This window comes from Zophobas morio, unplaced genomic scaffold (genome assembly GCF_036711695.1).
Source record: "Zophobas morio isolate AGI-343-1 ecotype UQ-CSIRO unplaced genomic scaffold, CSIRO_AGI_Zmor_V1 ptg000044l, whole genome shotgun sequence".
Taxonomy (NCBI): domain Eukaryota; kingdom Metazoa; phylum Arthropoda; class Insecta; order Coleoptera; family Tenebrionidae; genus Zophobas; species Zophobas morio.
Genome location: NW_026972149.1, coordinates 2817763 through 2836833, shown reverse-complemented (window position 1 = coordinate 2836833; position 19071 = coordinate 2817763). Strand labels below are relative to the sequence as shown.

General features: G+C 34.5%; 1 protein-coding gene across 1 annotated transcript in view; it reads left to right on the top strand.

Moving 5' to 3' along the window:
• Positions 1-7040: 7040 nt before the first annotated feature.
• LOC135141457 (RNA-binding protein 24-B-like) overlaps positions 7041-19071 on the top strand; it is a 35665-nt gene continuing 23634 nt past the window's right edge. Inside the window, exons 1-3 of the mRNA XM_064072566.1 lie at positions 7041-7739; positions 10257-10383; positions 16300-16357. Of these exons, the coding sequence (XP_063928636.1) occupies positions 7311-7739; positions 10257-10383; positions 16300-16357 (614 nt within the window). The 5' untranslated portion in view covers positions 7041-7310. The remainder of the gene's footprint in view (positions 7740-10256; positions 10384-16299; positions 16358-19071) is intronic.

Genomic DNA, 19071 nt, shown 5'->3' with positions numbered 1-19071 from the left:
TAAACTTATCAGAGATTCCCTAACTTTACACCCTTTCACGACGTAAATTTAGCACGAACGAGGATCGCGTTTCATGCGTAATGTCAAGACGTGACCTTGGAATTATATTTAATTTAGATGTCAAAAAAAAATGGTAGGACGTCCGTCGACACGCGCTGGCGCACAAATTAAAATTTCATTAGTAAACATCAAGACTTGATTTCCACGAAAAAGGATTTCCACGTGTAAAAATATACTATATTTGGTATTATTGGAAAGCGATATTGTGCCCCCCTAGCTCCGCCACTGCCTCGCCATCAAATCGCCTACATGTGCTACCCCATAGCTTGTACTTTTGTTCGTTTAACTCGACTCCTGGTATCGTAAAATCCCAAAATAATTTGTTTTGATCGTTGAAAAATTTGCACGATATCTCCGCGGAACATGGGAGCAGTTCGCTCACAACAAGCAGCTTTCATTGTTGGTGGAAAAAGTCACGTTTCCGGGTTTAAGGTCGTTGTGTCGTCCCATAAGTCATAACGAGCTTTTATTGGTAGTAACATATACTCTAGAGCTTTATTTGTATATGAGATAATGAAGGGGTGATCTAGGATCCGCTAACATCTGTCGTGAAGTGGTGTTTTAGCTTTACGTAAGATTCGTCAAGAATAATTGTTCATTGATGAAAGGATAAAATTCATAATCAAAACATTTCTAGTTTACAGTGTTTGCATTGGAAACATCGATAATTTGAATCTTTACGATGTGCGAGCTAATTAGAAGCTCAATATTACGACAAAAGTGGTCTTTATGACTTTATTTGTATTTTTTCCAGTTAAAGTCAACTAATTTTTGAGAATTAAGAAACAAGTGAAAATAAATAGTTTAATTAAGAATTAAAATTAGTTAATTATAATTTTGAACGAAAAAAACACAAACTAAGCAAAACAAAAAGTATAATTCCAGTGAAAACATTTTTTACGTCCGCCCGGTAAAATCAATGTTACTGTATTCTAGAACAAAAATATTGTCGTGGCCTGGAAAAACGTGAAACACTAATTTCAAATCGATTCCAAATACGCGTTATCAATTTCTTCGAAAGACAATAGACAGCGTGTTTATTACAGTCAAAGAATTTTTTTCTGCGCCGGTTGAGTTGTTGGCATTTAATAAAATACTGAATTATTATTTTCAACGCTGTTCGGTTGGAATTTTTAATGCGCAACAGATGCTAAATAATGGCATCTATCCCCTGCCGCTGTCTATTTTTCGTCTTGAAAAATTCAAACCGGCGTAGACGCGTCAACTGAGCTCGAACTTTTGAAAAAGTGCAAGAAAAATATTTGGTTTGTCTTGAAGAATGATTTCTTTGTTTTTGGGGTTTATGTGAATTTAAAAATAGCAGTCGGTGCAGTAATAACTCCTCGTGTAAACAGCGGTTTTTTAATATAACTGAAATGCGGAACAAATTCCGCATTGAAAATATGAAAATAGTCAAAACTGGTGTTTTTGGAATTGGCGACAAAGACAAAAATATGTTATTTTTGGAGAAATGAGGGACCGACTTTTTCATACTCTAGGGGTTTACGCAAAACGAGAATGTTTTATTCCTGGTGTCAATGTTATGAGATCATCGATAATTGTGTAGATAACAAAAATAACAATAAATACCGCGAACATCGGAGTAAAGTTACCTTATCAGCATAAATAGATAAATTTGTATAAAAATTAAGATAGTTATTTGTGAGAACATATATCAACAATGTCAGGCGTCAACATATTAACAGTTGAGGTATTGCCTCTAACAAAATTTGATTATCTATAGAGTATGCACTAAATAGCCCTCGCACTAATTATGCTTTAATTTTTTTGTGAAAAAAATACAACTGTTTCATTTTTTACATGGTGTCGGGCCCTGCTGTCTCCTGCTACACGAACACAATATTTTCGTATTTTTTTAAGCATAAATCCACTGTGTTATCTATCTACAATAAAACATTATTATTTTATTATTATCAAATATAGGCGGGCGCAACATTACTGTACTCTGCATTCTCAAGTTTTCGAGAAAATGGGGTAAATCGAAATTTAACTATGGGTAACTAAGGAGCAATACTTATTATAAGAAACACCTGGTGGTGCTCTCTGTTATCGCAATCCCGTTTTATACACTAATAAGCTATTAAACCTAATTTGCTGGTGTTAAAAAATTACAAAATTCTGTAACAATCACTGTGGTTCTGATAGTGTTACTCCATTGTTTTAATATGCACTATTGTATGTGCTCTGGTTTATAGTAAAATATACAACACTATTCCAAACAGTTTTGTTTGTTTCAGTTTTCTGATCGAATGGACATTGTTTGTCGTGTTGTTGTTGTGCCGTTGAGGTCGTTGTTCGTGACTTTGATTATACTTTTAAATAACGATATCGATAGTTTCTGCATTTCGATCTTGATGTACTTGGGATCGGTTTACGACACCACGAACTACTCTATTTTAAAAATTTTGTATGATGATTCTATTGCTTTGGCTAGCACAAAGATTTGAATACCATTAGTACATTAACTATATATAAATATCTTGCAATACTAATAATAAAAGTACTGCATCCCCAAAATTTGGGAAACTGAAACAAAAATTGATCGAAAGTCGAAAGTTATTTTTAACAGTTCAATCGATCCTGCTTCTTTGAAAAATTGTGGAAATTGATTTTGCGAAATTTTACTTTTTTGTGGTAACCTCTCATGATTAGAAACAATATAGAAAGACTCACAGTGTAAGAGAAAAAAAGTTTCATCACAAAAAAAACACAGTTGGGAACCACGAGGTTTCAGATTCTTTAAAAAGAAGTTTCGGTTTTCGAGAATGTTAAAAAAAAAAACATTTTGGCCCCACAGGAAGATTTCACCTTTAAAAAAATATAGTTGGGGTCTCCGAGCTTTCACATTCTTAAAAAAAAAGAATGTAAAATTATTTTGACAGTAAGTTTCTTTATCGTTTCTTTAAAATGTTTTTTTGCGATTTTCGTTTTGTGATGACTATAAAATAAAAATTAGTGGCGTAATTAACGGCCATGCCAACTTAGATTAAAATTTTCAAAATGACAGAAAAATGACGTACAAGATTTCATAACCAACGGGAAAAGTGCAGAGATTATCAGTTTCTCAGTAAACGCCTAACTTCAACTGTTTATGTTTATACATACAAGTTCAGATCACAAGCATCAGTGGTTAAAAGGAAATGAAATAATTTTTTGGGAAGGTCATAAACGAATAGATTTTGTATAATATAACATTAAACCGTTTGCAAGATTTCAGAGCATTCGGTTTTGTAGTTTCAAAATTAAATTGCAAAATTTGGTTATATAATTTTGATATTTTTTCAAAAATCTGGATGTCTAGGGTAAAAAGTGAATGCGGATTCATAAACTACACGTGAAAAAGTATCTTATTTTATAAAATTGAAATAATAATTACTATTGTCAATTTTCGAAATGACGCCAACCTATTGTTGGTGGGGATGTTTCTCGAAATTTTGCTTAGCCATTTTACCACGATATTCCTAATATACTTACATATAAAATTTGACAACAATTTGACTCGATTACAACACTTCCTTAGCTTACGCTCAAAAATTCAAAATATTCATGTATTGATAAAATACAAGCATCCAGCTAAATTTTGATATGGCTTCATCGTATTTTTCGAAGAAATAAACAGATGAATTTTAATTAGCGACTTATCACGCCTATGATAATCTCAGTAACGTTTCAAGACCTTACATTTTGCCTTTTTTTAATACATGTAGTCAACTTTTCACAACAAGGATTTTATGGTAAATTTTTAAGATTTTGCAATTACACTCCGCCCCTCGCTGTGACAACCAATGAGAAATTCAATACAATTGAGATCGAGATGGATGGGTGGGGCTTATCTGGCTTTTTTGTTACTTAATACATTTATTGTTCTTTGAACAACACGATTACTTAAGAACATGTGTCACATGGTAATTTCTCTTAGAAAAATAAAGATTAGGCTTACAACGAATGAAAAAAAATCATCACAATTGGGACAGGGCGGGTGGGCGGGGCTTATATTTTCCTTTTTTTCTTAATATACATAGTCATCTTTTCACTACAAGAAACTTAAAACATTTTTGTGAGGAAATACGGATTTTGCAGTTATGCTCCATCCCTCGGTTTGACAACGAATAAAAAATTCATCACAATTGAGACAGGGTGGGTGGGTGGGGCTTATATTTTGCCTATTATTTTACAAAATTTAAATAGCATTTATTATGCAAATTTTGTCCCAATTGTGGGGAACAATCAGTCCAGTAGTTTCGGAGATTTAACTATTTGATGGCCGACAAATGCCAGACGACGGACAGACGGATAAATGCAAGAGACGATTTTTTTTGGGTTTCTTATAGACTATTCAACTGGTGAGTAATCATAGTTAGGACTAATAAATTACACTGTGTAACAAAAAAATTATTATCTTGCTTTTTTCACATTTATCGTTGTATCCTGATGTAACTTTTGACGTGCTGTGGTTAGTTTGGTCGAACTGTCCCTATTTTCATTTATTTAATTTTTTTTTGTAAAAGAAAAAAATTTGTATGTATTTTGCCACACGCAGGTGTAAATTATTTGCAACTTCTTTTTGATACATTTGCAGTTATTACAAAACTGTTGACTAAGTGAAACATAAAATAGTTCCTACGACAAAGTTCGGGGTAGCATATGAAGCGTACTTTGAGAGAACTATTAAGAACCAGGATAAACCATGGGTTCATGGGTTCATCTTGTTTACTGCGGAAGTTGCCGGTCAAGTTTGGAAGCATGGTTTCGAGGAAACCTTACGTAAGTCTGTAGCATTTACCATTTCCCGTTTTTTAAGACAACCAAGTAACCATCTTACTGGTTGTTATATATTTTTGTACAGTCAATATATTTTATAATTTAATTAACGTGGCAGCCCTCCCAAGCCCCAGGGCCACGCGAAGGTTGATTTTTATTTTTATTTGTAAATAATTTATGCCTTTTTTCTTCTTTGTAGTATTTCCAATTAATTAAACTGCTTTCGTTTTTTTTTTTAATTAAAATTTTGACATTTTTCACTAAACAACAAATAGTTAAATATTTTTTATGTTAGGGATTCTCTGTACGAACCAAATTCATATTCTCTAAGTATAGACTAAATTACACCAAAAACCACAAAAAAAGTCAGATAAATATTATTTTTCTATAATTTTGTTACATAGTGTTATTAAAAAAAAATTGGTCTAAAGAGTTTTCGCTGTCGGAAACGTGACGACTGCATGTGTATTATGTTTTTTTTTGCAGTAGATTTCATTTTTTTTTGAGTCACCCGGTATATGCAAATTCAAAAAATATGAATGGAATGATAAATTGCAAGTACAGATAGGATTTATTCGGCAAACTTTTGAGCTGACGTCATCAGTTTTTTGTAGAAGATAACCAAATATATTTTGACTAAACATTTATTACGCTTTTTGTAACCTTAAAACATTTGCAAGGTTTCAAAGCATTCCGTTTTGTAGTTCCTGAGTAAATCAGTAAAATAAATTTACGCATTCATTAATTTTTTTGAGTCACCCTGTATATGCAAATCCAAAAAATATGAATGGAGTGATAGATCACAAGTACAGACTCATCATATTTTGTACATTTTAGACCGGATTTATTCGGCAAACTTTTGAGCTGACGTCATCAAGTTTTTGGAGGGGATAAGCAAATATATTTTGACTAAACATTTATTACGCTTTTTATAACCTTAAAACATCTGCAAGATTTCAAAGCATTCCATTTTGTAGTTCCTGAGTAAATCAGTAAAATAAATTTACGCATTCATTAATTTTTTTGAGTCACCCTGTATATGCAAATCCAAAAAATACGAACGGAGTGATAGATCACAAGTACAGACTCATCATATTTTGTACATTTTAGATAGGATTTATTCGGCAAACTGTTGAGCTGACGTCATCAAGTTTTTGGAGGGGATAACCAGATATATTTTGACTAAAGATTTATGATGCTCTTAATAGCCTTAAAACATCTGCAACATTTCAAAACATTCGGGTTAGCAGATTCAAAATTAAATTGCAAAATGTTATTTTATGATTTTGATTTTTTTTCCAAAAATCTGGACGTTTCGGGTAAAAACTCAATTCGAAGTCGTAAACTACATATGTAGGACTATGTTATTTTATACAATTTAAAACGCATTTACTATGTACAATTTTGAAATGACGTCATCGCATTAGTGGTGGGGATGATTAGACAAATTTTGGTGAGCGTTTTACTATCTACATGATATTCTCAATATAAGTACAAAATTTCACAACAATCGGTCCAGACGGACAGACGGACAGACGGACAGACGGACAGACAGACGGAAATGGGAGACCTATTTCTTCATCTTCTAGGGGTCATGAAAGATCGAGAAAACGTAAAAGTAGAGAGTCGACCGACGGACTCGATTACAATACTTCCTTTGCTTACGCTCGGGAAGTAAAAAACAAAAAATTTTATAACTGAATAAAATTGTTTCATTTTTTTCCTTTTTGTGGGTTCTGCAAAAAAATATACACGAGTGAAAATGTAAAAATGCTAATACCAGTATATTTGTTATAAGCTCTGGTTTAAAGTGTTTTTTCGTTTTTTTTTATTTCGATTTTTTTTAATTGAAGTTCGATTCTGTTGTCGTTCATGAGCAACGATTTTAATATTAAGTACATGTTAAAAAACGTAGGAAAAAGTAAGATATTGGGATGTTTTATTTGCGCCTTGGCAGGGAATAATAAGGCACGTTTTTCCCTTAGCGGTGGCATTGCGAGTTCGTTTGCAGTCTGCGTAGAGTGCGGTAATTTTTAAAGGAAGTAGGTTGGGGTCGTTATCAATAATTAAGTGAAGAAAATGTTTACGGCGCGCTTAAAAGTTCATATATCTAGGAAAATGTCGTAATGGAGTTTGAAATGTAATAGGTGCGTCCCCACCACGGTTTGACCAATCCAGGGGGCGCATTTGAGCGCTTTAGTTTTATTCGTGTCAGAGCGTTAGTAGTAGTCATATGTGTAGAATATTCAGCGTTGGCGGTACTTTTCAGTGAACCCTTAGCTCCCTTCAGTGCGATTCCCGTACGTACAGCCGTCTGGTTCATCAACACAGCTGCAATACCGCAAAGCTAAATTTAGTGCTGTAGCGTCTCGCAACTAGTACACAGCATCACACGTGCTTCGCGCTCGCTGGTGGTGAATCCGCGCGTCCCGGAACTTTATGTGCGAAACGGCCGGACCTGCGTACCTATGCGAGATCGCCGGAGCACCTTCACCAAAGAGTACATAAACAACGTCGTCAACCCCCTCGGAACTCGCCCCAGCCGCCCCACGGAAAACCACAACATTTCCCGCAACGCCGACGAGCGCGCCGCCCCTTCTGATCCCGAAGATCAGAAGACCATGCTGATGCCCGGCGCCGGACTGCCCGCCGCCAGCGAGGCCGACACCCTGGGCCTGGGCGGCCTCGGCGTGCTGGCCAACTCGAACGCCGCCACCGCGACCGCCAACACCGGCGTGCAGCATAAGGACACCACCTGGACCAAGCTCTTCGTCGGCGGCCTGCCTTACCACACCACCGACCAGTCGCTCCGCGAGCACTTCTCCGTCTACGGCGAGATCGAGGAGGCCGTCGTCATCACGGACAGGCAGACCGGAAAGAGCCGCGGCTATGGATTCGTAAGTCATGTCCACGAGGCACCGCGCTTTCGGGCACTGTTTGCGACACCGAAGACGAAACGTGCCTCAGTTTCAAGTTTTTCGGCTATTTTACTTCTTCGGGTCCCTCTATGCCCGAAAAACGCCATGCCTAGCGGATTGTGAGCCGCTTTCACATGCACGGAGTCGTTAATATTCACCGTACTCGTTTGTGTCTGCACAAAATAGGGGCTTACTCCCCACGGCAGCTGCTCAATGGGGTCGGGATAGTTTCACACCAAATTTACCCGGCTAGATCGCACAATAACTACGCAACGAAATTTATCTGATATGACGAATCATTAGGTCCATAGCCCGGATTAATTCCAATTGAGCCCGGGGCTATTCCTTCTACAGCAATCGGTTGCTATTCACCGAATTAAAATCACTCTTACTGTGAAAAGTTTACGGGGCACAAGTGTCGCATCTCATTTTTTGAACAAATGAACTCCACCAAAATTTTGTTTATTATTATTGTTATTACTATCATTATTCTTTTGACTAATCGAACACTCTATTCAATTTCCGTTTTACATAAAAACATTTGTCCGCACTTTTCAAGCTTTGTCACAACAGTTTTGGTATTTTTTTAATCACGTTATTTGACTGTCGAAGCAGCCCATTCAGTATACGGCTTTTTGCTTTAAGTGTCTTCCCCTTGTTTGTGATATCGACGATTCGCTGCGAACATAAGCCATTTCAAAGGTACAAACACATAAAAGCTTGTTGATGTTAATAAAAAATTCATTTTCCTGTCATATGTTGGCATTGAACTCTCAATACCGGCACAATAAAATTATTTCAATGGCGTAATGATTTTATAATTATATCTCCAGCATTTTGCTCGATCTGCATTTCTGTGCGGAGATTAGGATTATTTTTCAGCGTTTGGCCAGTTTGTTAGTTTGATTTTTATTTTTTTCGTTGAGCGTTGAGCGTTTTTATGAAAACATCTGCACGCAAGTCGGTTTTGTTAACAATTATGTTGCACTTGATGCGATTTGATGATAAAACTTAACGCTATAAAAATTTTGTAAAAAAATTCGGTAGTTATCGATATGTTCTGATAAGCAAGCAACTTGATAAGTATATAGAGCACGAAGAATTGTATTGTTTTTAAACTCAGGCCATGTTTAAACATTCGTCGTACGATAATTCAACACGGACACGTGAAACCTCGATACAATTTTATATTTTTGTGTTTGTTAAGGCTCAACTACACTACGCCTTTGTTTGGCGGACCGGTACGAATCGGAAAATCAAAGAGATGGAAATAAGTTCTTACAAATTTTATGCCATCATGTGTTCCATATTAACTGGTTGACGAAAGTACAAAATTGTTAAAAGTGATCTCTATATATATTTTTATAGCAAGTACTTTTTTTTCGGTGATATTTTTTTCCCGTTCGTTCGAATTTAAAATGAACAAACCATGTTAATGTAACTTAAGTTCTCTTAAAAAATCTTGTAGACATTAAGGTATATTTATTGTTCCTTATTTTAGAACTGACTCAGTATGCTGCGCTCGTGTGACATGCTATCAAAACAAATTTGTAAAATATCGTTGGAAATTTCTATTTTTTCACCTAGGAAAAGTCAAAAATATTTTTGATAAACAGGTTTTACTACGTTTTTTGTACAATGAATACGTCAAAATAGTCAATCAATATCAACAAAATTACTTAAATTTTATTTTGTCTTTAGTTCACCAACAATATTGTCACATTAAAATTACTACTAAATTTTGAACTAATTAGTGTTACAAAAATTGTAAAGAGACGCAGTTTTTCAAAAAAGTTTTTGCGTATTGGGGAATGCCTTCTTTGACTATTTTTGTACACGTTAATTGTTGACTGAAAACCTCAACACTAAACTTGTTTATTGATTTTTATAAAAAAACACTTTTTTCAAAAAAGTTAAGCAGCTTTTTATTATTATTATTGGAGATTATGCTCCATATAAAATTTAATTAGTCGTAAGGTGTTTGTTATGTCGTTATAATTAAAACTTGGACAACCAAAAACGATTTTTTACCTTTAAATAGGTTGTTAACCCTGTCGGGTTTGGAATCGATAAGTCATTATTATATATCGATATAAACTGTATCTTCTTTAAATTTTTTAAATCAGGGAAATTTTTTAATTATATGACAATGAAAACCAACGCTAATGTGTAATTTGATTATTCTAATGGTGTAATATGGCACCAGTTCTAAGAAAACAACCATTTCTCCGTTTTATTACGTCCGAGTGTATTTTAATAATTTAATGGTCCAAAAATTGGTTGTTTTAACGTAATAGCTTCCGACTTTACGATTTTATTTTGATTTTATACCTTTAAAACAGCTCGCATTCAATGAAAATAGAAAAATTGCGCTAGTTATTAGTGTTACTAATGAATGAGTTAGCTCTTCTTTCGTGCATTATACTTACGTCGCAAATCTTATTATCAAGTTCATATTATTTCCGCGTAAGCATCTAAGAACTACCTTTCTTCCAGGTAATTATGGGAGATAAGTCCTCATCAGACAGAGCATGTAAAGACGCCAATCCTATTATTGACGGACGAAAAGCGAACGTAAATTTGGCAATTCTAGGAGCAAAACCTCGAGGAAATGTTCAAACGGGTAAGTAAGAAAATTTCTGGGTTTTTATTTTTGTGAAAACGGCTAGATAATTAAATTGTGACCAAAGTCACCTGTGATACTATACGTCGGTTATGTATTAGATATTAATAATTAAAATTACCTTCACATTTGCTATATAAAAAAAAATCGTTAAGACATCGAGTCATAGGGCACTGATCGAGTCGACGCCTATGAACGGGTGCGTATGTGTACGTAAAGGCAGATGGGCTAAAAGTGACAGTAAGTAGTGCTTATTGGTTAGGCGCGCGGATTCTAAACCACCCTCCGGACTTCCGGTACACCCGGACGTCCGCACATGGCGCACGACCACCGAACCAACAATCCGTTTAGTAATTAACCCAGGTGATCGCAGACAATATGGAAATTCGGTCGGACTCGCCTCGAAAAATAAATGACTGTAGACTAAAACTTGCCTCTTCCCTGAAGTATAAGTCCAACAAATCCCGTTTTTTAAAAAAATTGTAAAATTGTGCAAATTGCATAAGTACGGATAACGTAAAATCAACGACAATCAACGGGGAAAAATGGCCTCTCAGCAATAATAACAAGCTTTAATTTAGAGTGTTTATGTTTATACCGGAAGAATGTCACGTTGAAATTTACTTAATTTAAATGAGTTTTCTCAAAACACAGGACTAATTTTGGTCGATTGTAGCTTACTACTTTACAATTCTAATCCTCTGCTTTGGAGGGACGAACTCATTCAAATCAAACTAATTGCTAGGTGATATTCTTCCGATGTATAAGCATAAAACACTTTCAAGTTATAATTAAACAAATGTGAATTACAACATCGAAAATCTAAGTAATAAAATGTAGTGTTTTATTCTTCAATAAGCGTTATTCAAGAATACCAATAATACAATACTTTTATTATTAGTAGTACAATGCATCTATCCAAACTGATTTTAATTTTTCGAAAGAGCTGGATCTGACAAGGTGTACTTGGGCGAGGAAAGTTCTGTCGAAATAGCTTTGCTCATATTTTAAACAGAAAACTAACCGAATTTAGCCGAGTCAAGTGGAACCAGACAAAAACTGCACAGTTGTTTTTACAAAAAGACCGTTAAATTTTATTTTTGTAAATAATTTTTAACAAGACAATATCACTAGACGTACTATTATAATTAAAATGACTCATAAATTATTTAAATAGTTTCGTTTGAAATAAATAAATAAACAAAATAAAAAACATTACGATGTTAACGTCGTACGTTCAACTTGCCACAAGTTTTATGCACAATTAATTATAACAGGTGATTTTTGAATTTCTGCTCTAGTTGGTCATGGTCAACTAGAGTAGACAGTTTAAAAAATCACACGATATTACCGAACAGAAAATGTAACGACGTGACAGAATATAAAAGTTGGTCTAAGGTTATTTGAACAGAACTTTCCCCGCCGTTGGAGCATGTACAACACATCCAGCGTATTATAAAAATTATAAAATTTGATTTCACTAATTTTATTTTTATAATAATTCTTATAAGTTAACACAGAATTGAGTTTCTCCATTATAAAATATATCAATTTGGGTACAAAATAAAACTGTAATATAATTTTGATGTTTACTTCCCGCGCATAAGTTAAAGAAATATAGTAATTTAGTTCCGGCGTTTTTTCGACGTTTCATGACCCCTAGATTATGAAAAAAGGGTTTCCCGTTTCCGTCTGTCTGTCGTCTGTGTGTGTCGATTTTTAGTGACGAAACTACTGGCCCGATTACTGTCAAATTTTGTATGAATATTGAGAATATCATGTAAATGACCAAAATTTTGGTAGCATCCGCACCAACAATTTGATGACGTCATCTCAGAAGCGCCGCCAAAATAAAAGTTTGCTTTTCTTCAAAGAAGCAGGACTTTTGGACTGTATTTTAGGGACGAGGGAATTTTTCTCGAATTTGAAAGTCTAGCGTAAGATCAGGATGGTGTAGAAGTATGTAATTTTATAAAATTTAAATCACGTCATCAAGTTGTTATTGGGGATGATCAGACAAATTTTTGTTGGGGTATTATTATTTATATTAGATTCCTAAAACACATACAAAATTTGACAACACTCGATCCAGTGGTTTTGAATTTGAATTTTTTGGAGGAAATCTGGGTGCCTAGGGCCAAAATTCAAGGCGGATTCATGAACCACAAGTACAGGACTATGTACTTATACATACATATTCATACTTATAAAAGACAGATATACAAACGGAAACGGGAGATCTATTTTTTCATAGTGTAGGGCTGATGAAATGTCGAAAAACATATTATATTTGATCCATTTTTTCTTAATACATGAAGTCTTCTTTTCCCAACAAGAAACTGACAATATGTTTAACTATTGTTGAAAGAAAACTCTATATATTAAAAAAAAACAAAAATGAAGCCCCACCCACGCCCCCTGATCTCAATTGTGATGAGTTTTTAATTCCTGACCAGACGAGGGGCGGAGTTTAATAACTGTAACGTATTATTTTCCTAGAAAATTTTACCCCTTTAAAAATATATTTCATGTGGTAAGTTCTTGTAGAGAAATAAGGATTTTGCAACTAATGTCCGCCCTTCAGCTCACAATGAATAAGGCATTCATCACAGTTGAGAAGGGGTGGGTGGGCGGGGCGTATATTTGGTCAATTTTTTCTTAATATGCGAAGTCTTCTTTTCACAACAAAAAACTGACAATATGTTTAACTATCCTGTTGTTGAAAGAAAACTCTATATATTAGAAGAAAAAACAAATTAAGCCCCACCCACCCGCCCCGATCTGAATTGTGATGGGCTTTTCATTCCTAATCAGACGAAGGGGCGGAGTTTAATAATTGTAACATATTATTTCTCTCGAAAATTCTATCCTTTTAAAAACATATTTCATATGGTAGTTTCTTGTAGAGAAATGAGGATTTCGCAACTAATCTCCGTCCTTTAGCTGACGATGAATAAAAAAGCATTCATCACAATTGAGAAAGGGTGGGTGGGCGGGGCTAATATTTGGTCCATTTTTTCTTAATATATGAAGTCTTCTTTTCCTAACAAGAAACTGACAATATGTTTAGCTATTGTTGAAAGAAAACTCTATATATTAAAAAAAAAAAAACAAAAATGAAGCCCCACCCACGCCCCCTGATGTCAATTGTGATGAGTTTTTAATTCCTGACCAGACGAGGGGCGGAGTTTAATAACTGTAACATATTATTTTCCTAGAAAATTTTACCCCTTTAAAAATATATTTCATGTGGTAAGTTCTTGTAGAGAAATAAGGATTTTGCAACTAATGTCCGCCCTTCAGCTCACAATGAATAAGGCATTCATCACAGTTGAGAAGGGGTGGGTGGGCGGGGCGTATATTTGCTCCATTTTTTCTTAATATGCGAAGTCTTCTTTTTACAACAAAAAACTGACAATATGTTTAACTATCCTGTTGTTGAAAGAAAACTCTATATATTAGAAGAAAAAACAAATTAAGCCCCACCCACTCGCCCCGATCTGAATTGTGATGGGCTTTTCATTCCTAATCAGACGAGGGGCGGAGTTTAATAATTGTAACATATTATTTCTCTAGATAATTCTATCCTTTTAAAAACATATTTCATATGGTAGTTTCTTGTAGAGAAATGAGGATTTCGCAACTAATCTCCGTCCTTTAGCTGACGATGAATAAAAAAGCATTCATCACAATTGAGAAAGGGTGGGTGGGCGGGGCTAATATTTGGTCCATTTTTTCTTAATATATGAAGTCTTCTTTTCCTAACAAGAAACTGACAATATGCTTAGCTATTGTTGAAAGAAAACTCTATATATTAAAAAAAAAAAACAAAAATGAAGCTCCACCCACGCCCCCTGATGTCAATTGTGATGAGTTTTTAATTCCTGAGCAGACGAGGGGCGGAGTTTAATAACTGTAACATATTATTTTCCTAGAAAATTTTACCCCTTTAAAAATATATTTCATATGTTAAGTTCTTGTAGAGAAATAAGGATTTTGCAACTAATATCCGCCCTTCAGCTCACAATGAATAAGACATTCATCACAGTTGAGAAGGGGTGGGTGGGCGGGGCGTATATTTGGTCCATTTTTTCTTAGTATGCGAAGTCTTCTTTTCACAACAAAAAGCTGACAATATGTTTAACTATCCTGTTGTTGAAAGAAAACTCTATATATTAGAAGAAAAAACAAATTAAGCCCCACCCACTCGCCCCGATCTGAATTGTGATGGGTTTTTCATTCCTAATCAGACGAGGGGCGGAGTTTAATAATTGTAACATATTATTTCTCTAGATAATTCTATCCTTTTAAAAACATATTTCATATGGTAGTTTCTTGTAGAGAAATAAGGATTTCGCAACTAATCTCCGTCCTTTAGCTGACGATGAATAAAAAAGCATTCATCACAATTGAAAAAGGGTGGGTGGGCGGGGCTAATATTTGGTCCATTTTTTCTTAATATATGAAGTCTTCTTTTCCTAACAAGAAACCGACAATATGTTTAGCTATTGTTGAAAGAAAATTCTATATATTAAAAAAAAAACAAAAATGAAGCCCCACCCACGCCCCCTGATGTCAATTGTGATGAGTTGTTTATTCCTGACCAGACGAGGGGCGGAGTTTAATAACTGTAACATATTATTTTCCTATAAAATTTTACCCCTTTAAAAATATATTTCATGTGGTAAGTTCTTGTAGAAAAATAAGGATTTTGCAACTAATGTCCGCCTTTCAGTTCACAATGAATAAGGCATTCATCACAGTTGAGAAGGGGTGGGTGGGCGGGGCGTATATTCGTTCCATTTTTTCTTAATATGCGAAGTCTTCTTTTTACAACAAAAAACTGATAATATGTTTAACTATCCTGTTGTTGAAAGAAAACTCTATATATTACAAGAAAAAACAAATTAAGCCCCACCCACCCGCCCCGATCTGAATTGTGATGGGCTTTTCATTCCTAATCAGACGAGGGGCGGAGTTTAATAATTGTAATATATTATTTCTCTCGAAAATTCTATCCTTTTAAAAACATATTTCATATGGTAGTTTCTTGTAGAGAAATGAGGATTTCGCAACTAATCTCCGTCCTTTAGCTGACGATGAATAAAAAAGCATTCATCACAATTGAGAAAGGGTGGGTGGGCGGGGCTAATATTTGGTCCATTTTTTCTTAATATATGAAGTCTTATTTTCCCAACAAGAAACTGACAATATTATTATTATTAACTATCGCTCGGGAAGTAAGAATTAGGAACTGCCACGGAAAATGTGTATTTGTTGGATTTTAATTAAATTACTCCTTAGTTTTGGCACGCCGTGTAGATAATTTACATGTGTTATCGAAGTTATAATTGAGTCACCTGTGGACGTGAAATTGTTTGAGTGTGCCCCACTCTGGTACTGAGTAAAAGATAACTTGTCGATTATATTATCAAGTAAAATTAATAAACATTCACCTATTACTTCATGCATGACTCGATCATAAATTTTTTTGGACATACGTGATTTTATAAGTTCATGCTCGTTGTTTAAATATTAAATATCTCCGTTATTAACAAACTTATTGTTGTAAAATTTTAAATATAACCTATCCACACCCTTCTTTATATAATTCGAGGACATTTTTTTTAAAAACGGTTTATGATCATTACTAATCAATTTTGGTGTTTGTGTCCGTTTATGAGGGTGTCCGGTATAGAAAATTTCGATGTACGGAAACTGTTCGTTCAGATTTTGCTGTCCCTAAATCGCAAATATTTTGCGTTTTGTTGGATTTGGTAGATTTATTTTTCAGCGGTTGCGCGTCTTTTTGTGCAGGGGTCGTATTGAATGTTTCCTGTGCATAATAAAATTAGGCAACAAGTACAGCGGTGTAATAACTCAGGTGGTGATCATGCTGATAAGTGTTTTTTGCAGGGTTCCCGTTTCAAGGAATCCGGGCAGGCTACCCCGCACTTCTTCCGGGCCAGTACGGGTAAGTAGAAACGAACAGACGAGCCACAGGCGCACGCGAAGTGCACTTTTATAAATGTGCATCACCAAGTCTGTCGTAATCAATATTTCGTATTTTCTAGCTACTTATGTCACGAAGGCAGTTGGTGATTCGTTATTCCATATGATTTGCAGATTAGAATTTGGCTGACAATGAGACGTATCCCGAACCATCGTTCGTAACGCCTCAAACATACAAATGTAAAGAGTTAGTTCCTTCGATGAGTGTTTGTGAGTGTGCGTGTGGATTTTATTTGATTAGTATTGAGTTCCACTTATTAAACATTGTTGTCGCTCGCGAGCCCGCCGTTTGAGCCCCAGGTGTCCATTGACGGTGGGACCGCCAGAGACACATTTTGCACGAGTCCGTCTCCCTGTTTGGTCGTGTCCGCTTCGTTTATCATACTGATAAGGACGATTTATTCATTCCTACTATCACACTCGTTCCGTAAACATGCGATTTTTACTTTAGTCCACATACTACACCAGCGGTCCCCAAACTCACTTCAATCGATTACAACTATTTCGACACTCGCCATTATCTTGTCGCTTTTTATTTTACTTTTTCTTCACTGACTCGGGTTATTGATCGAACTTCAAACCTAAGCCAGAATTAAATTATTAATCAACCACACCTTTTTTCAAACGAAATATACACACTCCGTCATTAAGCGCTAGTCAAATTACTTGCCTTTTTTCCACGGTGTATATCGTATGGTCATTATTTAAAACATATGATATGTATAAGTTTTATCTACGTAAGTGTTATTATTACCCGCATTGTGGACGGCTATTACGCTTTCAAAATTTGTAGGTAATAAACAAAACTACAAGGTCGCTTCAATATTTGCTACACAAATTCAAATTTTTGTTGAATCATTTCTCTTGATAGAAACTGTTCTTCATGCTATAACTTTGAATTTGGCTGAGTATGGGTCAGTTACGCGCCACGGTCAGAAAAATCCGCAGGTAAGGGGCAGTTGCGCGCAATGGTCACAAAATTTACATTTAATTTTAAGGTTTAATACCATAAATAAATATAATAATAGGCCATAAAACAAATTTCCTGTTTCTGATTTGTATTCATTTAAAGCACTTCCACCAAATCAACCATACACATTTTTATTTTTTCAACTTAAAGTTTCATACCCGATTTTACACCCGGATGAATACTATATAAGGTCACTATACTCTAAATCTATTTTTAACTAAACAAAGTGTTCTATTTTTCAGGTGTAACACACAATTTAGTTTTTTTTTTTTTTGTGAAACACACTATATATTTTCACATATTCTCATTAGCCTCCTCTTAGGCTTTATAAGTACATTTATTTTTGAAATTACGATGCGACGTTGCCACATTATTCCAATTTAATTGAAATTCTTTGGCAATCGGAGGGTTCACAAAAAATCACAATAGGGTTATTTTTAAAGTGTATTTTATAATATTTTGTGGACGAATAAATAAAGATACGTGCTTTGTTGTGGTATCAAACGAATCAAATTTTAATATACAAAGTGTTTACAAAAAAGTTCTAAAACTTTATAATTTTCAAATATCGATTTTTCAGTTTTTTCAAATAGAATACAGTTTTCTTAACGACATTGGCGTTTTGAAAAAAATGATGTTGGTTTTGAAATTCTCATGACGCTACCAAGACAAACAAAGCTCTGTAAAGTGGCGCAATTAACATCCCCGCAACCCCTACGTCTTTAAATATGAAATATATTTAAAGTAGATAACTAACGGGAAAAAAAGTAGACAATTTCAATTTCTCAGTATATGCTTAACTTCGACTGTTTATGTTTATACTTCGACCGAATTCGACTACTAGCACAAACATCAGCGATTAAAAGAAAATGAAATTTGGTTGAGTTTGTGTCCTCAGCGCATAAGAAAGGACTGATTGATTAATTCATACTCATTTTTTTCCCAAAAACACTAATAAATTTGAAGAAATGGGGCAAAAGTGTAAGATTTTACAGCATTCGGTTTTTGCAATTTTAAACTTACATTGTAAAATATTGTCATACAATGTTGATTTTTTGTACAAAAATGGGGATTCTAGGGGTAAAAATTCAACACGGATTCATAAGTCACACAAACAGGGATATGTTATTTTACAAAATTTAAAGAACATTTGTTTGACAGAATTCTAAGATGAAGTCATAATTTTTTGGGAAAGCCTTAAATGAACACATTTTCATTAACGATGTATCATGTTTCCTATAAACTTAAAACGTTTGCAATATTTCAGTACATTCGCTTTTACAATTTTAAAGTTAAATTATAAAATGCAATTTTGATTTTTTTCCAAAGATCTCGATGTCTAGTTCTATATAAAATTTAACAAACATTTGTTGCATATAAGTAAGCTCGCAACGTTTCCAAATTTTGATAATTTTTTGTAAAAGTTAGTCATCAGCTCTCAGTTGCCAAAATCAGTCTTATCTTAGCAGGTAATTGCTATATTTTGCCTTTTTTTTCTTAATATACGCAGCAATCTTTTCACAACAATAAACTTAGAACATGGTTAAAATGGTACATTTTTGCAATGGAAATACGGATTTTGCAATTATGGGGCGGCGCCTAATTTCAAAATCGATATTTCCATTTTCAATTTTAAACATGTTTTAAGTTTCATGTTGTGAAAACAAAAAACAAAAAACACATATTAAAACAAAAAGACAAAATGT